Below are 24,511 nucleotides of genomic sequence, written 5' to 3'. Positions count from 1 at the left end.
AAGTTATGAAAAAGAAACAAATTGTCATAATATTGCTGCCATAGCACATAATTTTTTTATAAACAGCACATAACACAATTTACTCTAGGAGAGCAAATTGTACATAGAAATCTTATTTTTGTAATTTCCCTTCAGCTCTGGCTGATCAATCTATTCTCTCATACATGCATCACCATTTCATGGAGCTATATAGACAATGGTGGGGCTCCTCACTTGGAAAGTGCCATCATTCCACAACAAAGAAGTAGAGGCAATGACTCCATTTATTTTCCCATTAAGGGTGACGGTAAACGATAGCTTTTGCCCAATAGATGTAAAAGATAAAACACTAGGGCTCACGATTACATTTAGTCCTTTGGGGGGAACCACTTTAGCTTTATACTTGGAATGTGCTGACCCGACATTTGCAACTGTCCTATGAAAAACATGAGTGATTGATTCTGAAGTAGAGGTTGAAAGAGCAAAGGAAGGATAATTTAGGTCAGTGGCTGATATGCTACTCCCTTTGGTACACTTGAGTTTATTATTCCCTGTTATATGCTGCAAAATGTCGTCATTAGTAAATTGGTTAGCAAAAAAATCTCAGTAACAATCTTCTAAGAACATACTTTGAGAATATTGGGAGTGAATGGATTTGGACCTCTTGATGAATAGTTGGGTATGTAAGGGGATCGTGCATCAGTAACCTCCTTACTTCTCGATATGGTTGCAATAGAGTTGCTGCATTATTTTACAAATTAAAATTAGAAATTTTTTTGTAAAATTATTCGTTTAAATTTGATATTAAACTAATTTAATATTATACCTGTTGCTTATAATGTACTTGGTAAATTAGATTTGATAATAATTTGATATAAGAAAAGACACCAAGAAAAAAAAAAATCTTATCGGCCTGGGAGCCACATATAAAATATACCCAATTATAATTAAACTAGAGAAGTTATACGAGAAACTAAAGCCTAATAAGGTATGTTTAAATTTTCAAAGGATCAATTGTAATTCTGCTGGAGAAAAAGTCAGGCTTTTGCTGTGCTGAAAAAGAATTTGTAAAATGTTTAACAATTTATATTAATAAAAGTAGTGTGAGGTATAAAAGTTATCAGGTGTTTGATAATTTATTAAATTGAATTGCTATAAATTTTATAATTATTAAAATGGATATGATATATATAATTTATTTTTTTTTAAAAAGATATTGATTTATATATAGTTATGTTATAATAATTTTTATTCTAAAATTAAATAATATGTACTAAATCATAAAAAAAAATTACTTTAAAATATATGATTTTTGATTTTTTGGCCAAATTTCAATTTTTATATAAAATGCTTAACAATCAAAAAATTATTTGTTTATATATATATATATATTTTAAATTTATTTAGATACTAAAATGCATGGTTAATATTAGAATTTTTATTTAGAAAGTTTTGATTTGAATATGATTATTTGATATAATAAAAGATAAATATAATGTGGTGTTATGTTAATTAGTTAAAGATATTTTAGATATTTAAATTTACTTGTTTTAACAGTAAAATTTTTAAAATCATCTTAGAACTTGATTTTATAAGTTTCTATGTAAATTTCTCAAATAATTAATCCTATTCTCTTTTTACCAACCATCTAAAGTTATCAAAAATTATTTCATAATTGATTTTAAAATTTCCAAAATTAATACCAAACAAAACCTAAGTACCAATCTACATAATATATAAAAGAAGAACCGTATGCGTCACGTGTCAGCATATCTTTCTTCCAAATTCCCTCCGAAAACATATTTTTTTATTTTATTTATTTATCATCTTACCTTTTACGTTAATTTTTTATATAACTATCCATAATAACTATCAAAATATTGATAAAATTACATATGATAACAATTTTAAAATAAATTTAAACTAAATAAAATATTTGATTTTATCTTATTTATCAAATAAATCAAACACATAAAATATATTTGCATATATATAGTTTCCTTACTTAAATATATTTTAATCATTTTTACATATACAAATATGATTATATGGAGATTAACAAAGATATTTTTATTTGAATATAAAAATATAATATCATAAAATATATTATTATATTATATTATATTATATTATATTACACGTTACCGCATATATATATATATATAATGTATAAAAGAAGAACTGTATGCGCCACGTATCAGCATATCCTTCTTTCAATTTGCCTCCAAAAGCATACTTTTTTATTTTATTTATTATTATTATTATTTATTTATCGTCTTACCTTTTAGGAATATATTTGGATATATATAAAATTAATTTTAATATAACATCCATAATAACTATCAAAATATTGATAAAATTACATATAGTAACAATTTTAAAATAAATAAAATATTTGATTTTATCTTATTTACCAAATAAGTCAAATACATAAAATATATTTACATTTATATAGTTTCTTTACTTGAATATATTTTAATCATTTTTACATATACAAATATGATTATATGGAGATTAGCATAGATCTTTTTATTTGAATAGAAAAATATGATATCATAAAATATAATAATAATAATAATATTATTATTGTATTATATAATATAATATTATATGTTACCGCATATATAGATATATATATATATATATATATATCTATATAATATATAAAAATAGAAGAGTAAGTATAAAAAAAATTGTCATGTGTCATCACAGTATTTGTTTAAATTCCCTCCAAAATCGTTAAAAAAAAAATACTTCTTTTTCTTTTTATTGTTTATAACCATATCAAAATATAAATCAATAGTAAATGTAACCACTATTTAAAATGATGAGATTTTTTGTTTTTAATTAGTTATATCAAAAAATATTTTTTTTATTATTGTAATATTATATATTACATAAGTGTATCTACATATATATGATTTCGAATTGAAATAATTAATTGAAAAGGTATGAGTTTTTTACTTCTTATTGATTGTGCCCCAAATTATCCTTTTTTTTATTATAAATTATACATGACATTTGTATTAAAATTAATTTTAATTAATATAATGTATCTACATATATAACATGTATTATATATATAATGTGCATTAAAGTCTCCATATATAACGTGCATTAAAGTTTTCATGTCTCCATATATAGTATGCATTAAAATCTCTATATAATATTAAAGTGTATTAAATATTTTTAATATACAAATGTGATTATATGGAAAATAATAAAAATATTTCCTTATTTGAACATTAAAAAATTATGTAAATAATAAATTTTATTTTATTAGTAAAAAAAACTTGAGATATCATTTTCAGAATATAATTGTTAAACATGGTAAAGTAAGAATTACATTCAAAATAAATATTTTGATTTTATTTTATTTATCAAATAAGTCAAATATATTTGATTATAAATTATTAATAATTGAAAGTAGAAGAGTCGATATAAAAAAAAAAATTTCTACGTGTCATTACAGTATTCATTTAAATTCCCTTCAAAATCATTAAAAAAAAATATCTCTTTTTCTCTTTATTATTTATAACCTTATCAAAATATCAATTAGTATTAAATGTAACCACTATTTAAGGGTATGAGATTTTTTACTTTTAATTGGTTGTATCCAAAAATATGCATTTTTATTATTATAATATTATAGACTACATAAGTCAATCTACATATATATGGTTCCGAATTGAAATAATTAATTGAAAGAGTATAGAATTTTTTACCTTTTATTGGTTGTATCTAAAAATATATATTTTTATTATTATAATATTATATATGACATTTGATTAAGAAAACCAATTAATATGTATCTACATATATAACATATATTAAATATATAATGTATATTGAAATCTCCATATATAACATGCATTAAAGTCTATATATAATATTAAAGTGTATTAAATATTTTTTCATATACAAATATGATTATATAGAAATAATAAAGATATGTCCTTATTTGGACATTAAAAAATTACATAAATAATATAGTTTTATTTTATTAGTGAAAAAAAATTTGAGATATCATTTTCAAAATATAATTATTAAATATGGTAAAATAGAATTTATATTCAAAGCAAATTTTTTAATTTAATTTTATTTACCAAATATGTCAAATATATTTGGTTATAAATTAGTAAATGAAAGTAAAAACGTCAGTATAAAAAAATAGTAATGTGTCATCACAGTATTCATTTAAATTCTCTCCAAAATCATTAAAAAAATATATATTTTTCTCTTTATTGTTTATAATCATATCAAAATATGAATTAGGAGTAAATGTAACCACTATTTAAAAGGATGAGATTTTTTGCTTTTAATTGGTTATATTCAAAAATATATTATTATTATTATTATAATATTATTTACCACATAAGTGTATCTACATATATATGATTCCGAATTGAAATACTTAATTCAAACGGTATGAGATTTTTTACCTTTTATTAGTTATATCCAAAAATATATATATTTTTATTATTATAATATTATATATGACATTTGACTAAGAAAGTCTTAATTGGGACAAAAATATTAAAATGTATAATTATGACGAAAATATAATATTATATTTATAAAATAATAAATTAAAATGTATCTACATACATAACATGTATTAAATATATAAAGTGTACCAAAGGCTCCATATATGTCATGCATTAAAGTTTCCATATAATATTAAAGTATATTAAATACTTTTTAATATACAAATGTGAGTATACGGAAAATTATAAAGATATTTTCTTATTTGGGCATTCAAAAATTACATAAATAATATATTTTTATTTTATTAGTGGAAAAAATTTTGGAATATCTTTTTCAAATATAATTGTTAACCATGGTAAAATAGGATTTATATTCAAAACGAATTTTTTAATTTTATTTTATTTACCAAATAAGTCAAATACATTTGATTATAAATTAGTAAATGACACCTTTCGGTTATTTAAATTTCGATGTTTAATATTTTGGTGTTTTTTATTCCTTCATATTTTTGTTTTGGTTATTGGAGTTTTTTTTAATTGTTTAATTTTTTTTCTTCAATGGATCGTAATCATGATCATTTAAATCATGAGAATCGATATGAGTCATGCTATAGAATTTTGGTTGAAGTTGACAACATTGAATAAAAATATGCTGTGAAAACTTATTGAAAGGAACAAAAGGTTTCTAAGGAAGATTAATTGGATAGAATAAACCCTGTGGTACTTATGAAATTTTTGAGATTTTGAAAATGTATGAATTTTATGATTTTTAGATACATCACACATGTATTGGTGTTTTGTATATGTGGATATGATTAGCACGCAGGTGGATGTGATTAGTGCACAGGTGGGTGTGAGTAGTGCACAGGTGATTTATAGGGTTGTCCTGTAGTTGCCATCGGACGAGGGTAGGCCGCCCCTTCATGGCCAGGAAGCCTATTTGCAGCAGCGCAGTGGGATGCCATGAGTCCATATGCCGGTTTCTCTCTTAATCTCCTGTCTGGCGATGATTGGGACATTGGGTACCGTTGATGTCATTGGTATATAGTGGGTGCATTAAATAGTTTTCACGATGTGATTTTAATCATAAAATATTTTAGAATTTTATTTAAATTAAAGTGTTTTTAATAATGTTTTATAAATTAAATTGTTTTGGTAATCTAAATTGAGTTCTATTATTAATTATTTGGCTTTATTTTATTTATTTAAATATTTCTTGGATCATATTTGTTAATGTAAATTTTATTGTGTTTTCGTATTAATTGTTTACAATATTTTATTCTCAATTTAATATTTTTTATTAGTCTTATTTTTATAATTATTTTTCACTAAAATTTTTGGATTATTAATTTATTGCCTTATTAATTAAATATTTTCTGGATTTTTGGGACATAAAATGTTGGGTTTTGCGAAAATGTTTTAAAAAGGAAACTTTTCCAACTGAGTGAATTGTGAGGGTTTTGAGAGAAAATATTATTTTTTAACTACCTATTATTTATTTACTTATTTCTTATTAATTAATTAACTAAGTTATTTACCTTTTTATTATTATTATTATTGTATAGTAGATTGGGTTACTCACTGAGATGATTAGAAGCTCATGTTTTTAAATTTCGTTCTCTTAGGCACAGGTTAGTTGACGTTGATCGTCTGGGGACAAGCTCGACATCTTGGTTTGTTGTCGAAAGACCAAGAGGCTTTTCCTTTCCTTTCTATCTTGTATTATTTCTTTTTATCCTGTATTGTATTAGATTTCATATTTAATTGTATTGATAACGCTGTGTATACTATTTGGACGATTATCTATTTAATTATGCATTGGTTTCCTATTAATTATTGAAGTGCTAAAATTTGTGGTAATACTTTGTAGTAAGGTGGGAGGAATAAGGTAATATATATAGAAGTGTATTTTCTGTGCAGAAAATTTTTGTGGTAAGTCCTACCCTTAAGGGAGATGTTACGGGATTTTCCATTGGGAGATTCGGTGGTGTTTCCCTAGGATCAGGGCTTGTTTAAGGTTCCGGTGAGGAATTTTTGACGGGTCCTGATAGATTGGTATCAGAGCTCTAGGTTCTAATATTTCTAAGAGAATGTACATTGTTTTATGTCCCATCTGCATCTAATCTCTCGTTTTATCTGTCTTGAAGCGTTGTTTTCTTGTCTTGAAGCAAATTCATTGCCCGAGTTGCAATAACTCTAATATTTGAAAGTGCTAATTATAAAGCACCTCTCCTCTAGGGGAATACCTATGGCCTAGTCAAATGGTCAGGGATTGCCTCTTCTTTATCGAAGATCAGGTAAGGGAAGGAGACCTGATTAAGTTGGATCTTTTGGGCTTTAAGTAATTCTAGATGCGAATTGGATAGCTGTGAATCTTATGCGGTGGATCGCTACCATAAGGAAGTAAAGTTTAAGCGATTTGGCCTACCCGAATTGGTGTTTCGTGGAGGAGTTAAGGGCCTGTATCAAAGTTAACTTTTACTCTCGTTGCCAAGAAGCTATAAAAAAGAAGTTGCCAAGGATATCCAGCTCATGTGGTTAATGCCTGAGTAGATGGTGAGTGTTGGAAGACTTACTTGTAGTGAGAGTGTTAGAATATATTTTCTTGGAATCAGGATTGTTTAGAATTCCGGTGAGGGATCTTGGACGGATCCTAACACTATATGATTGCATAAACGTCTAAATTACTGAACTAACTATATTTATTTTTTACTTTTTAGTTTTGAAATTCTAAAATTGACTTATATGTTGAAATCTGAAGTTTTTTCATAATTTTTTTTTTATAAGAAAAAAATTCCATCTGCAGGAGAAAATCTTGCCATGTCATCTATATATATTTTTTTAATAATTTAATTCAAAAAGAGCCAAACAAGAAGGGTCCTCAACATCTTCTGCAATGCCTTTTCTTCTTCTATGGCTGGGTTAATGGCTTACATATCTCCATTGAACGAAAGTTTGAATTTAAACAAGCGAAACAGGAAACATTATAATTTTTCCCACAATTACTGTCGATTTCAGAGCATAGAGGGTCTCTTCTCTCCACAGAAACCAAACTGATCAGTTGAGAAGAATCAATTCGTATAAAAAATGGAGAGAAACAGGTTTAGACAGAGAAAAAGACAGATGAAGATATAGAAGTATAAAAACTTTTATACATCTATAAACAACCACAAAATCATTTTAAAGAAATTTCGAAACCAAAGGGGCCAATAATTCTCAGTGTTTTTTGTTTTCCTCCTAAAATCGTCCTTTTCGGCTAAATCTTCAAGAAGAAAACTCTTATTCTTACGGAGATGAGATGAGCAGTGAAACCCATAAAACAAGATCAAGGGGTTGCAGAAGAAAGGACATTTCAGATTTTTTTTTTTTTTTTTTTTACATACATGTGCCAAGTTTTGACACGTGTCAATAAACTGTTTGGGACTGGTACCCGTTTTCTATAAGTTTTTTTCTACCCAGAAAATAAAAAAATTAAATAGGGATGGCACAGAAATTTAAAATTTATGGTACTGTAGAAAGATTGTTTTTCAGTTCAATTAGTAATTCTCTTATGTTAAAGTGCAACCTGCGTATGACCCTTTCCAGCATACTTAGGTGAAGAAGCGATGTGGAAACTTCTTCCTTTGGCATGTCACCCATGTACACAACATAAACCTGTATTCACAATTTCATTAAAAAAAACAATAATAATAATAATAATTAATTAATGAAGCTCGTCTCTATGTTAATCAATTCCAGAGAATGCCACCTTTTACATGCATATATATAAAAGTTAGTTACTGAACTCCATTTGACAATTTATACTGAACGTATTAGCGGTAGTACGATTCTTATTAACAGTAATATGTTGCTAAATGCTAAATATAGCCCAGTAGATAATTTATATATAATGCCTTCAAAAGCATATCTTAGGGATAAGATTCAACTGATCAGAAGAAAGATTATTAATTTAACTGAAGGATGTGGATAAATATATTGCCTTGCGGTCATGTTGATTGGCAGATGAGTGATGAGCAGTGACGAGCAGAGTGGAAATGAGACTAAAGAGGAAGAGCCAAGAAATAGCCATTGAAGAAGTAGTGATCGATCGGATATAATTTATGTTTGTTGTTTGCTTATCGATACCATGGATATCCTATGTATAACCTGGAAAGTATATGGTAGAATAATCATGTTGAAGAAAAACTTATATACGACAGTCGGCCATCAAAGCCAAGTCAATTTCAGATTAAAAGTTGCGAAAAACAATTATTAAAATTAGACAAATTTTTTTGGTGATATTATTAAAAGTAGACATCATTTTACTCTGAGAGAGAGAAAGAGAGAGAGGAAAGTTTGATTCCCATTTATTCAGTGATTTTCTAATTTTCGTCCTATTCATATATCACGAGAACCACATGTGTGGTGGATTCAAAACTATTACTCCACTTTATATGCAAAATTTAAGTGCGCTTAATGACTTTCAATCGAATATTTTTCAATCAAATAATAAAAATTTGGTTCAAGCCAATTCATTGCAGGATCCAAGGTAAGCCTGACGAAATTATTGAAAACACGTATGGGAAGCAGAAGTAGTGAGGACGGAAGAGAAAGGGAAATAGAAAAGCGTAAGGATGAAAAATTGTGTATCTATTTGGAAGTATCTACGCCATACTTTGATATATAAAGGAAAAAATGAACGGAATGACAAGATTTTTTATACCAAATAACTGTATTAACTTTTATTATGCAATTACAATATAATTTGTAGAAATTTTATATTAATAAAAGGAATATTATAAATATGAAAATAACCAAATAAAAATATATAATTATTATTTTTATTTTTTGCCATTAGTTTTTACTTGCTTTGGTCACGTAACATTTCAAGAAATTGTATTTTTTTTTTAAATTAACACACGATTTATTGTTTTTTTAATTTCTTAGCTATTTCTTTTTATTCAATATATATACATATATATATATATATATATATATATATTTGTTTTGGCACTTTTTTTTTTTGGTGATTATGGATTTTTTTTTTCACCATCATAAATGTAACTTCAATATAATGAAGTTTGCAATGAATAATGTGGGAATCAAAAAAAGTTATTGTCCTAAGCTCCAAAACCAAAGTGGCTAAAATGATTTATCCAACAGTTTCTTTTTTGTCTTTTGAATGATTGGACTGAAGTTTGTATAGCATGAAGGATACAATATTATTTGGTTGGATAATAATGTTTTAACACTTCATAGTTTGACATCATTTACCATATATCATATATTGGATACAAAAATCTCGTCAAAAATTTGCTCCTCGTAGCACTGCTTTAAACTAATTTTTAAGCATAAATCTTCTACTAAACTTCATTAATTTATTCTTATCAATCATTTTTTCTAGTTCATTTGCTCCTTGTAGCACTTCTTTAAACTAATTTTTAAGCATAAATCTTCTTTTAAAATTCATTAATTTATTATTACCAATCATTTTCTCTAGTACTTCTTTGACTCGCTGCTATTGAAAAGTAAAATGCAACCGTGCTGGACATATTTATAGACAAAAATAAGGCATGCTAATTAATATATTGAGTTTTTTTGTGAAGTGAATTAATACATATTGATTTAATCTAGTGACTAATACATATTAATTGCACTTGTGTAGTTTCAATTTTAAAGTTTTATTATTTACACTTTCAACTTTCAAATGTAGTGATTTAAGCCCTTAACAAATTGTTTGGCTAATACCAATTTGTTTGCAAATTGAAATTTGGATCAATTTACAACAATATAAAATTGAGAGTTTAAATCACTATATTTAAATGTTAAAGGCCTAAATCATGTAAGCCTATATATAAGTCAAAATTACTAATTGAACCATTGTACTTGGTATGAGAATTTTTGTTCAGAGTTTTTTAAATTTAGTTATCAAGTGACTACTAATTTAGCAACCGAACTAGGTATGAGTTTTTTTGTTTAGAACTTCCTCAATTTATCACCGCATTTGGTATAAAATTTTTATTCAAAACTTCCCAAGAGTTCACCCATTGTAGAATTGCTCTTGCCTGAGCATGTTTAAATTTAGAGTGTTTTTGAACATCTCTACCTATCCTAAAATTGTTCTCGTCGGAGTACTTTTAATTTTGAAGTACTTTTAATTTTGGAATACTTTTAAACCTTGAAGCTAACTACTCTAAAAAGATTTTAGTATTATAAGAATAATTATTATTACATTTGAATCATCTTCTGATCTACACTAAGATGATGTAGGATTAGCCACCATCATATGATGTGGAATTGGACAAAAAGTAGTCTGTCAATGCCGCCGGCACTGTTTTGAAAAGGCCTTGGCATTGTAAGAGTAATTATTAGTACGTTTAAATCATCTTCTAATCTACACCGTCCATACTAGTCGTCACAAAAGGCCTTGGCATTGTAAGAGTGATTATGATAGTGACTATTAGTACATTTAAATCATCTTCTAATCTAGGGTTTAGTGTTTTTGCTGGCACATTTTCAGCTTGGTAGAGGCTCCAAATAGGAAATCTATCATCCTCTGTCGATATTATCCCCAATTTAACCACCACACTAGAGGCTCCCACTGACGAACTTATCATTCTCTATCGATATTATCCCCAATTTAACCACCACACTAGAGGCTCCCACTGGCGAACCTATCATTATCTATCGATATTATCCCCAATTTAGCTGTCATTCTCTATTGATATTATCTCCAATTTAGCTACCACATTCGATATAGTGTTTTTGGTTTAGAGCCTCTTAGAAGGTCACTCATCATAGGATTGCTCTTGCTTGAGCACGCTTAAGTTCAAAATTTTTTCGAAGTCTGAATTTAGTTGCTCTGAAAGGGCATTAATGTTATAAGAGTGACTATTATTATATTTGAATCATTCCTTGATTTATACCCAAATGATATGGAATTGGATACCAAATAGCTTATCAGTATTTTGCATCCACCCACACTGGTTATCACATCTCCTTCCTAACTTTATATTCTTTGACTCTCTTTGTTTGGCAAAAGAATTTCATACAGATATTGTTGCACCTCCTTAATTAGAAATATTATTAATAAGATTGGATGTTCCCTTTAGATCTTCATTTACAAATTTTGGTTCTCCATTTTTAAATTTAAAAAAATTTACTGTTACATTCACACAAAAGGATCACAATTCACAAACCAATTTAATACCAGCTACTTAAATGTCAAATATATTACAAAATGTTTACCAACCGATGTAGAAAATATCATATTAGGTGTCCAGCTAAAAAAACATATATATATTTTTTATATTTTCCTAGTCAAATTGAATGAAGCATTTTATGCAAAAGAGATAGTTAAAAAAACATTAAAAAAAAAAACAAATTATTTCCAAGGCTGGAAAGTTAACGCCTTTACCTTTATACTTAATGATCCTAAAGGGGGTGGCGTAATCACTTATATATAAATTGTTCTTCGGCATTTATAACCCTCCTCTAGTTGTCCGACTAAACCTCGAGTGCCTCCAACTGATTCTTGAGTGCCCTTTCCAAATCATTCTTTGCCTTCATCAGCAGCGGTTTCAAGTCTAAAGTTAACTTCTCCATCTCTCATATTGCCTCTCGGCTTTGTTTTTATCAGTTTAGGCCTCTTCAGATCTCCTTCGGGCGCTGTCCAACTCAACCTTGAGCCCTTCGGCTTGGGCCTATGCCATTCTTTTGGTATTGGGCTTTTTCAGTTTCGGCCTCTTTAGCCCTACTTTGAGTGATGTCCAACTCAATCTTCAATGACTGGGCCTCAGCCTGTGCCTTTTCCATTGCAATCTTTGCCACAGAAGCGCTTTTTTTTTTTTTTTTTTTTTTTTTTTTTTTTTTTTTTTTTTTTTTTTAGGCATTGTGATGCGTCACTGGAATTCTGGATATTTTGTAGCTAGTACCAAATTAATATTACTTTTAAAATCAAATTAAAATTGGACACAAGAGCACCAAATTACACCATTGGCATGTGGTTCCAACTGCTAAAAACGAAAATGAATAAATAAAAAAATCAGTAGCACATGTATTTTCTTTTTACCTCTTCAAGTTCTTCAACTCTGTCCTATAACTTGGCAAAGTCCTGACACACCTCCTCAACAACTTTCTTAAAACCAGGAGCTCTTTGCAACACTTCAAGAATTTGGTTATCCACTTATATCTCATCAAACGAGGATCAAGATATCCAATGGTAATAATGCAAAAAATTAGGAAAATTGAATATTTGACAAACAAACTTTAACCCAATTACCCAAAATTTATATTCTAAATCGTTCATGGCTTTCAATGTGATTTTCTTTCTAAATTCTACATAATAGGCGACCAAACAACAAATAAACTTAAAATGAATATGATGAAAAATAACTATTCTTTAATAAAAATATTATTTTAATAAATATATTTTTATTCATCTTTTAGATACCAGTGTGAACCAAGGAACTAATCCTATGAAAGATCAAAAATGATTCTTATCATTTTTAGATAAATGGTATATTTTTCTAAAATTTATTTTTGAATTTAATCATATAAATGCCCTTGCGAATTTAAATAAAAAAAGAAATTGTTATTTATAGGTGTTTTATGAACCTATTGCGAACGTATTGCGACATGTGTTTTTGTAAAATTATTAGTTGAGGATTCTGTTACACTATGGTTTATATATATATATATATATATATAAGGGTTGCTATATTAATGTGTAACCCCTACAGAACTAATAGATAGCATGCGCGCTTGTAGACTCACCAATCGATTTCCAACCAGACTATGGGACCATCCACGAGGCAAATTTATGGTGCTCTCGAAAGGCTAATAGATTTTTTCTATCCATTGATGCACAAAAAACAACAAATTTTAATAGAATAAATTTCAGCCATTTATTTAAAAAAACATAAAAATAAAAAAATAGTTTCTGCCTCTAATATATATATATACATACACGAAAAAGAAACAAACTATCATTACATTCCTGCATATAATTTTATTATTATAAAGGAGAACATAACTCAATTTACTCTAGAACGAGAGCAAATTGTACAAATATCCCTTCAGCTCATGGTGTAACATAGACAACCTATTATGTTGCAACCTATTCTCTCATACATATATGCATCATCAACACCAGTTCACGGAGCAATATAGACAACGATGGGGCTTCTCACTTGGAAAGTGCCATCATCCCACACCAAAGAAGCAGAGGCAATGATTCCATCTATTTTCCCTTTGAGCTCGATGGAAAACGTAGCTTTTTCCCAATAGATGTGAAAGATAAAACGCTAGGGCTAACGATTACATTTTTTCCTTGCCGGGCAACCACTTTAGCTTTATATTTGGAATTTGCTGATCCAACATTTGTAACTGTCCTATGAAATACATGAGTGATTGATTGTGAAGGTAAGGTTGAAAGAGCAAAGGAAGGATAATTTAGGTCAGTGGCTGATCTACTACTCCCTTTGGAACACTTGAGTTTATCATTCCCTGTTATAGACTAAAATTTCGTCATTACTGTAGCCTTCTCCACACAAAAACCTTACATAGTCAAGCTCATCAGCATCATAGACCAAACCAGGAAAAAGAGCCTTGACAGGGTTTATCAGGTCAGCACCATATGCAAATTCGGCTTCAGGGTTGATCTTGGAACTCATAGGCTTAGCTGAAAAAATTATATATAAAATTTGTGAAATATTATTTGGGTAGCCATCAGTTAAGAGTATATCCTATAAACAGTAACTTCTTCATTTTCACCATGTGTGGTATATAACAAAACTTTTTAACTATATATCAAGAAACCTACCAGTAGTGATAAGGGAGGATCTGATAGCAGCAGGGGACCATGTAGGATGGAATGACTTGACATAGGCAGCTGCAGCGGTAGCATGTGGGCAAGCCATCGATGTTCCTGACATTATATTATACCCCAATCCTTTAACACCTAATTCTGTAATTGGAGCCATTGGAGACCACGCTGCTAGAATTAGATATCCTGGGGCCGCTATATCTGGCTATAGGAACATATAAACGAGGTTTGTAGAGGAGATTAATTAATTTGCTTAAAATGGATCAGCCAAGTAATTAAACATACATTTGGTAACTTGGTAAGCAAAAATCTTAGTAACAATATTCTAAGAACATACTTTGAGAAGATTGGGAGTGATTGGATTTGGACCTCTCGATGAAAAGGAGGGTATATAAGGGGACTGTGTATCAGTAACCTCCTCACTTCTGTATGTCGTTGCAATAGGCTTGCTGCATTATTTTACAAATTAAGAAACAGTGAGAATATAATCAAAAATTTATATATATATATATATAAATATATATATTTCTTTTGAAAATTATTGGTTTAAATTTTATATTGATTAACCAATTTTAATATTATACCTGCCGGTTACAAGATACTTGTAAACTTCACTAGCTTCGTTATAATTAAGGTAAGTTCCAGGCAAAGGCAGAATGAAACTTGGATCTCCAAAAACTCTGCCTCTACCTATAAAACCAGCGGCACCAGCCAGGAACTGTCCTTGTCCAATTACATTGCTATCGCAGTAAACAGTTTTACCGTTCACCAATTTTTTGTCCAACGAGTCTCTGCGGCAAAATCTGCATATTCAAATATGATTTCATAATCTCCGTTATGATTCGAGAAACTTTTCAATTATTTGGATTATGTGACTAGCATGTGGGTGTGGCTCATATCATTATCAAAAATATTATGCAGGGATTTAATATAAATTTGATATAATTAGAACAAACACCCGAAAGATAAAAAAAATCTTATCCACGTGGTACCCCGCATAAAATCCACCCAAATTATGCGTGGGACCCACATATATAAATCAATTTGCTAATGGTTGTCTGATTCACTGATCAACATCATTTGAGGTAGAGTAATGCGATAAATATTAAAATATTAATAAAATTGATATTAAATATTATATGTTAAAATATTATTAATTGATATATTTATATAAAAAATAAAATTTTAAATAAATAAATAAATAAAAATAAATTAATTAATTAAGAATACCCTATACATGTTCAGTAAAACGAGAACAAGTATTAGTTTCATATCATGCACACGTATAGTTCATATATGTTTGCTAAATTCAAATGAGTATGATATATTTTGAACATTAATTAATTAATTAATTCCTAGCGATAGATTGCATAAGAGAAATATATATATATATATATATATATATTTGATAAGAACCTCAAAAATCTTGTTGTTACCCAACCGAACCTTGGTCAAAAACTTTCGATTTATACTGGAAGCAGGAACAGAAAGAAGCCAAGGTGCGAAGCCTGTGAGAGTGGCAGGGTTTGGACCTTCATTACCAGCAGAGGTAGAGGTCAATATTCCTTTTCTCATAGCATGAAAGGATCCAATTGCCAATCCATCCGTGAAATAATCTTCAGGCAACGATGGTCCAATAGAAGCCGAGACTATATCAACGCCGTCGGCAATTAAATCATCGTACGCTGCAAGAATGTCAGCATCATGAATGCCGTCAGACCAGCTTACTTTATAGACAGCAATACGAGCTGATGGAACTCCTCCTCTTGCGGTCCCAAACCCAAATCCCAATTCACTTGCTTTGTTCACTATGCCTCCGGCTGCTGTAGATGCTGTGTGCGTCCCATGGCCATCTGAATCTCTTGGAGTTTGTATATCGGTTTCTGAAAATTGTTTATCGGCTTTGTAGTACTTTGCTCCGATAATTTTGCTGTATTACATATATCGTTTAGTTACAGCATATAAGCAAATTAAAATTGATATGTTTAAACCAATTAATTCTTAATCAATAATGGACATTAAATAGTTTATCCTTTTAAACATCGAAGATATTCTCAACTTTAATAAAGTATGTATACGTGTCCCATTATGTGTGGTTGGATGCATAATTTCGATCATTCAATCATACATATGGTGGGACATTTATATCTTTACTTCATAATTTATGCTCAACTATATATATATAAATATATATTGGTTTATTTTTCAGTCTTTATAATTGTAAATAAGAGTGGAGTACGCATGGAATTGACATGCTTACGTACTTGTTACAAGTAAAGTTGGACGACGCTTGGCAAGTACCCTTCCATTTGGCAGGTGGTGGACCCGATCCTTTGCCATCAAAACTAGCAGATTTTGGCCAAATTCCACTGTCAATCACTCCTATGATGACGTCGCTTTCCAATTTGGCTCTCTTAACATTCTGTGGGAATCCAATGAAATCCCATGACTTTGTTGTTTGAAGCTTCAATTTTCGACTTTGGAATACTGACACTACACCCTTCATTCCTATGTAATATTCACAGTTTTAAAGTCACTCGCAATAAAAAAAAAAAAAAGATTAATTCAAATATAAATGCATAGTGATATTATTAGGAAAGATCAAGACCACCCACCAGATATTTTATCTGCTTCTTCCTTTGTGAGCTTGGCAGCAAAACCATTGAAACTCCTCTTATAGCTATGGAGGAGAAATTCAGCTGGGACAATATCATCGCTGAATTATGTGTACACATGTGTGAAAGTTGTGTTTGGATGAAAAGAAAACAAAGGAAAAAGAAAATAAATATTATAAAGAAAAGAAAGAGAGAAAAGTAGAACAGATTTTTGAAAATACAATTCGTTATATTTCTTTACACGTAAAATACTATTTATACAAGAAGAGAACTGATAATTAATAAATTGCTGACCTGGACTAACAACATTACAACTGTCAAAACAAACTACTAATGGACTAACAACATTACAACTGTCAAAACAAACTACTAATATACTAACTAACAATGCCATGTCACTAACTGCAAACTAATACATTTCTATATTCTGTAAATTCATCACCATTCCCCCTCAAACTTGTATTTTGTTAAACCAGATGAAACAAAAATATGAGTTTGAAAATATCATAGTAACAGCAATATGCATTGTGAAAATAAGGAAGCTTGACCAGTTTAAACTGCACACCAATAGTATTTAGATTGATCTGCAAACTAGTAACAGATAGAAAGTAAACCAGAAGTATGTATCAAGAGGATAAAGCATTCTACAGAAAGTTTCCTTTCCTTGAGCTTCAAGAAAAACAGAAGATGAATTTGAATTCCCCCTTGAACACTCAATTTAAGTAGCACTGACAACTCCTAACTTATTCTTCAAATAGAGAAACCTGGAAGTCCCTAGAGCTTTAGTGAACACATCAGCAATTTATTCTTGAGTTGGAACATATTTGACCTCAATAGACTTTTTCAAAACTTTATCTCTTACAAAATGCATATCTATTTCAATATGCTTGGTTCTTTGATGTAATACTGATTTTCTACCAAAGCTACTACACTAAGACTGTCAGTCCAAAAAATGGGTGTTGGTAACTGAAGTTGAAGCTCCTTGATCAGATTCTATAACCAACATAGTTTAGAGGTGATGTGAGCCAGGGCTTTGTACTCTACCTCAGTACTCAAACGAGCTAAGTTGGCTGTTTTTTGGACCTCCATGAAATAAGGTTTAAACCCAGAAAAATTGCATAACCACTTGTTGATCTTCTATCTGTTTGATCACTTGCCCAATCTGAGTCTGAAAAACCATGAATAGCAAATTTCATAGTTGACTTGATAAACAAGCCATGTGTTGCTGTTCCTTTTAAAAACCTTAACAAATGTTTGCATGCCTCCCAATGTAAAAAGGTTGGAGCTTGCACAAATTGATTGAGTTTGTTTACTATATAGCTGATATCAGGTCTAGTTAAAGTCAGATATTGAAGAGCACCAACGGTGCTTTGATACAATTCAGGATTGTACAAAATATCACCCTCTCTTAAGACCAAATGTTTACTCAAAACCATAGGTGATGGAGATGCCCGAGCTCCATCCATTTTAGTCTTTTTGAGAAGATCAAGTATATACTTAGTCTGTGTTAACAACATCCCCTTACTGGTCCTTGTAGCTTCAATACCAAGAAAATAACTCAAATCATCCAAGTCTTTAAGGGAAAACTGAGAGTTCAAATCAGAGATTAATTTCTTGATTTCAGCACCATTGGATCCAGTAACAATAATGTCATCTACATATACCAAAACTAAAGTATATGCAGATGTGGTCTTCAAAACAAATAAAGAAGAGTCTGAAACTGTATTGATAAAGCCCTTACTTTGTAGAGCTCCCTTCAATTTGTCAAACCAAGCTAGTGGTGCTTGTTTAAGGCCATACAATGCCTTATGAAGCTGACAACATGTGTTGGAAATTGTTTATCCTCATACCCTTAAGGTTGAGAGAGATAAACTATTTCTTGGAGATCACCATTAAGAAAAGCATTGTTAAAGTCTAGTTGTTTTACCTCCCAACCTTGTGAAATGGCAAGACTAAGAATCAGTCTTATAATGGTAGGATTTATAACTGGACTGAAGGTTTCATTGAAGTCAAAACTTGGTTGTTGATGAAAACCTGGCTGTTGATGAAACCCTTTTGCAATAAGCCTTGCTTTGTATCTTTGAACCTTGCCATCAGCATTCCTTTTCACTCGAAAATTATGTCCAACGAGATTCATTTCAGGATGGTAAGAAACCAAAGACCACGTGTTATTTTTAACAAGCGCTGCATATTTTTGATCCATGGCAGCTTTCCATTTTGGATTTGATAAAGCATCATGAACACTAGCTAGTTCAACATCATCTTGACCTGCAACCTGTTGAGTTAGAGTAAACACCTTTGGTTTGAAAATCCCACTCTTAGATCGTGTGTGCATAGGATGAGTTGAAACAGATTTCTGAGAAGGATTTCGATTCACATTTGACAATGTAGATAAAGGTTCGGAAGATACTATATGCAATTCAGGTTCCAACTGTGTATCAGATAGACCAAGTGACTGAGACTCAGCAAAAGGATTATTATTATCCAAAGGAACAATGTCTACAACAACAGCATGATTCTATGAATTCAAAATTGGAGAGTTTGCAAGATTACCAGTACTTGGACTTTCAGTAGGTAATATTGAGTCTAAAGCAAGATGCTGAGGCAATGACTTGAGAATAACCAATAGAGCTGTAGAAACCTTAGAACTGTGAAGCTGAGACTGTTTTGCAGAACTGGTTTGTAAGAAACCATTTGAAAAAGGGAAGTCCTTTTCATTAAAGTTTACATTTCTAGCAATGTAAGTTTTGCCAGATGAAGTCATACATTTGTAACCCTTATGAGCATCACTATAACCAATGAATACACATTTCTCATTGTGAAACTGAAACTTGTATTTTTGGAAAGGTCTTAGGAAACGATAACAGGCACTTCCAAAAACTTTGAGAAAGCCATAGTTAGGTACTTCCTTGAACAGTAACTCATAGGGACTTTGGAAGCCAAGAATGGTAATTGGGAGCCTGTTAATCACAAAGATAGCAGAACTAAAGGCTTCCCACTAGTAGAGTAGGGGCATGTGAGCTTGAGCAAGAAAAGACAATTCAACCTCAACAATGTGTCTGTGTTTCCTTTCAGCTCTACCATTTTGCTGATGCATGTAAGGACAAGAGTGCCTAAATTTTATACCAACTTGTTACAAATAAGGAAGAAAACATCTGTACTTACCACCCCAATCTAACTGCATTACCTTAATTTTGGTATCAAACAATCTTTCAACTATGACATGAAACTGCTTAAAGACAGATAAAACCTCAGACTTTACTGTCATGGGATAAATCCAAGTAAACCTAGAATAGTCATCAATGAAATGTATATAATATCGATATCTCTCTCAAGAAATTGTTGCAGCAAGTCCCCAAACATCAGTATGAACTAATTCAAGAGGAGCTGAAGCGTTTGAATTTGACAAGGGAAAATGGCAAAGATGATTTTTTCCAAGTTGACATGCTTCACAAAATGTTAAATTTTTATTTATTTTCAAATCTGGTTTGTACAAAGATAACACTTTATTTATGATAGCCATTGAAGCATGTCCTCATCGCTGGTATAGTGTGTCAAAATCAATACAGGTGCTACTCAAACAAAACAGATCAGTTTTCAAAGAACCTGAATCATTTGACATCATAGTAGTACCAGAAGAAGGAAAAACAACACCAGCATGACTACTCATAGTACAATCCGCAGCATCTAAAAAAGAAACACATTTTTTTGATATAGAGAACTCTTTTTGTACAGACAGGACAACACCAGATAGTACACACATTGCTTTATTCATTACTAGGTTGTTAGTAGTATCCTCAAGAATAGTAGACCTTGATCCAAAGAGAGTTCTAACATCTTGATTTATGTTCTTGTAAGGGATTTGTAACTTGTAAAGGCCATCTTCAAGCAATCCTCGAAGAACCACCTTCCCCATTTGTTTGTCCTTAATGAAGAAATTATTTGTATCAAATTCAACTACAATATTATTGTCGCATACTAACTTTGATATACTCAACAAGTTTTTTGCAATTTTTGGAACAACCAGAACGTTTTTCCGCAACAAAGCATAATTGGGACAAGTGAGTGAGGGAATCAGTGTATTACCTACACTAGCAATGTCAAAACTTTGACCATTGCCAACTAGAAGCTTGTTGTTGCCATTGTAGTCAAACTGATGAAGAAGATTACCACCATCAGCAACAACATGATTGGTTGCACCACTATCCAAATACCAATTTGGATCTCCAGCCAATACTGGTGTGGTGGCAACATTAGCAGAAGCTTGTCTTGAATATCCAGTACCAATTGATTTAGCATCTAAATTGTGATAAATTTGATGAGGAACAAGCTCACCATTTCCACTCTGAAACTCTCTATTGATCATTTGTGGATAAGAAACTAGTGAATTGTATCCAGCAGGCATTCAAAGGTATATTTGTACCAAAATGATCAAAATTTGATATTGGAACAACTGGTTAAGATATAAAACCAGATTGCACACCATTGAAGGGTATTTGAGAAAAACCACTAAAAACAGAAGAACTTAGCAGTGCAGGATTACTCAATTGTGAGAACTGAGCATTAAAACTAGCAGAATTAGGTACATAGTTATGTCCATGAAACCCTTGAAAGATTGAATTTCCAGAATTTGAATCTCTGTAGTAACAAACACTGGCCAAGTGACCAACAATCCCACATATTTGACACTGAGGCCTCCAATTCCTGTTATTTTGTCCTCTACCTCTACTTCTTCCATAATAACTTCTACCACGAAAATCCTCAAAACCTCCTGTTTCATAAAAACCATACTTCCCAGTACCATAGCTTTTATTAGTTAAAGAGTTTGCAAATGAATTAGGGTGATTAGGAGGATTCATAATGGAAGATGGTAAGGACAGAGCACTACTAGAGCCTAGAGATAATTGATTATTGAAAGCAGACACAAAATTCGCAGAATGAAACATGGCCGCAATATTATTCTATTTAAGAGTTGTTTCATAGTGAGAGAGAAAATTCTTTACCTCTTGGAGACTAGGTAAAGGAGGTCTACTGGTGTAGTTCACATGCATGGTGTCATATTCAGGCCCTAAGCCATTCAAGATGCACATGACAAGCTCTTTTTCAGAGACCAAAAATCCACAAGAACACATCTTGTCAGCAACTTTCTTCATCTTTTTACAATAGTCAAGAATCTTCATTGAACCTTTCTTAGTTGTCTGTAATTCATTCCTATGTTACAGCATGAAAACCTCAGAATGACAAGAATAGGTTTCTTCAATCGTAGTCCATAATCATCATGAGGTCTTCAATCCAACTCGATCTGCAAGCTTTTCGACTTCAATTGCGGTAGTTAATTAGCCTAGCAAGAGCTGATATGCAAAATCCAAACTTGCTGGTCAACAGAAAACCTAGATAGATTGTGATCATTAACCTCTGCATCATTGAAGACAAATTCTCGCATGAATTGTGGCTCATTAGTTAGCATAAACTTATCAAGTTTGTGACCTCGCAATATAGGAAGAATATGAGACTTCCATACCAAAACAATTTTCATTGTTAAGCTTCAGAATGCTACTAGAAAACGGAGATATAGTAATCAACGAAGCTTCATTCTTCTCTGAAATCATACTTGAAAAAGAATTCATGACATTCGAAACTCCTGGATTTTCCATTTCCAATTTGTTGGATCGTTAATATCACTTTGATACCATGTGAAAGTTGTGTTTGGATGAAAGGAAAACAAAGGAAAAAGAAAGAAAATATTAAAAAGAAAAGAAAGAGAGAAACGTAGAACAGATTTTTGAAAATACAATTTGTTATATTTCTTTACACGCAAAATTGTGAAGTCCTACATCTGTTGGAAAGGGGAACGAAACATGCTATATAAGTGGGTGTGGATACCTTTCCCGTACGACGCGTTCCTATGAGAGAATGTAAAACCGTGAGGGTTAGGATTAGGCTCACTACCTAGCTTTCAAAGCGAACAATATCGTGATTGGGCCTGGAAGGCCTGCCAGTGGGACTAGTAGGTTGGGGTTGTAAGAGGATTCCCCCTAACCATTATGACGCGTTTTGACAAAACCTTGAGGGATAGGTTGTAAGAGGATTCCACAGGCCCAAAGAGGACAATATCGGATACGAGTGGTCTGGGCTATCAGAGATGGTATCAGAGCCAAACCCCGATCGGTGTGCTAGCAAGGATGCTAGGCCCCAAGGAGGGAGGATTGTGAAGTCTCACATTGGTTGGAAAGGGGAACGAAGCATGCCATATAAGTGGGTGTGGATACTTTTCCTGTACGACGCGTTCCCATAAGGGAAAGTAAAACCGTGAGGGCTAGGATTGGGCTCACCACCTAGCTTCCAAAGCGGACAATATTGTGATTGGGCTTGGGAGGCCCGTGCCGATGGGACTGGTAGGTAGAGGTTGTAAGAGGATTTTCCCTAACCATTACGACGCGTTTTGATAAAACTTTGAGAGCTGGATTGTAAGAGGATTCCCCAAGCCTAAAAAAGACAATATCGAACGCGGATGGTCTGGACTGTCACAAAAATATTTTTTATACAAGAAGAGAACTGATAACTAATAAATTGCTGACCTGAACTAATAATATTACAACTGTCAAAACAAACTACTAATGGACTAACAACATTACAACTGTCAAAACAAACTACTAATATACTAACAATGCCACATCATTAGCTACAAACTAATACATTTCTATATTCTGTAAATTCATCAACAACATGAAAATATAAAATAAAAAAGAGGTTAATTATTGTACTTGAATACTTTAACAATTTCGACAGTCTTAATTTTATTGTGAATTGACAATTATATGTAATATATTTTAATATAAAATTTTATATGATTAGTATAGCCGACAGAGAACGCACCAACTACATAAGTACAGTCAGCATAAGAATAAAAAATAGCAATTAAAACTCGTGCGTATAATATTATATAAGTTTTAATTTATGTTGAAGTACAACCTGCTTATGACCTTTTCCAGCATATTTAGGTGAAGAGGAGATGTGGAAACTTCTTCTTTTGGCTTGTCACTCATGTACACAATATAAACCTGCATTCACAATTCCATAATTTACACTACTTTTATTAAAGAAATGCTTGACGCACTGCTTAAAGAATAATTTCTAAATTACCATAATGTGCTTATTGAAATTTTAAGTCCAATAACTGTACATGGTTCCAATTTCTTAGTTTCTATCCAGCTTTCCTCCAAACCAAACAAATATAAGCAACGGAAATATAAAAGAGAGGAGAGAAAGTAATAGAGAAACCAATGAACCTAAAAAGCATAAAATCAAACAAACGAATTATAACGAGAGAAACAGAGAATTTGGAGAAGAATTGAACCATCCCTAAAAGAAATAAAGCAATTAGCCAGCTAAAAATAGCAGCAATCGGCGTGCGAGTAATAGTTGTCGACGGTGTGAATATGAGGCATATAGAAGAAAGATAGAGGAAGAGAGGGTCAGAGAGTCGTTGGGAATTTGGATTTTAAAGGAACTACTCTTTTTATTAACAGTAATATATAATGTTAAATGCTAAATACAACCCAGTAGATAATTTATATATAATGTCTGCAAAAGCCAGGGACAAGATTCAACTGATAAGAAGGAAA

The 24,511-nt window shown here is 30.9% G+C and overlaps 1 protein-coding gene across 1 annotated transcript; it reads right to left on the bottom strand.

Moving 5' to 3' along the window:
* Positions 1-177: 177 nt before the first annotated feature.
* On the bottom strand, positions 178-23,932 carry LOC112490894 (cucumisin-like). The gene is made up of 10 exons (XM_060819818.1): positions 23,859-23,932; positions 16,887-16,987; positions 16,536-16,779; positions 15,688-16,201; positions 15,555-15,574; positions 14,856-15,074; positions 14,609-14,720; positions 14,269-14,476; positions 13,964-14,127; positions 178-540 (listed from the first exon to the last, which is right to left on the bottom strand). Exons 1-10 carry the CDS (start codon positions 23,930-23,932, stop codon positions 178-180), a joined length of 2,019 nt encoding a protein of 672 aa, XP_060675801.1.
* Positions 23,933-24,511: the final 579 nt, after the last annotated feature.

Source organism: Ziziphus jujuba, chromosome 8 (assembly GCF_031755915.1).
Source record: "Ziziphus jujuba cultivar Dongzao chromosome 8, ASM3175591v1".
Taxonomy (NCBI): Eukaryota; Viridiplantae; Streptophyta; class Magnoliopsida; order Rosales; family Rhamnaceae; genus Ziziphus; species Ziziphus jujuba.
The sequence above is the reverse complement of the archived record's forward strand: the minus strand, read 5'-3'. Positions and strand labels throughout refer to the sequence as shown.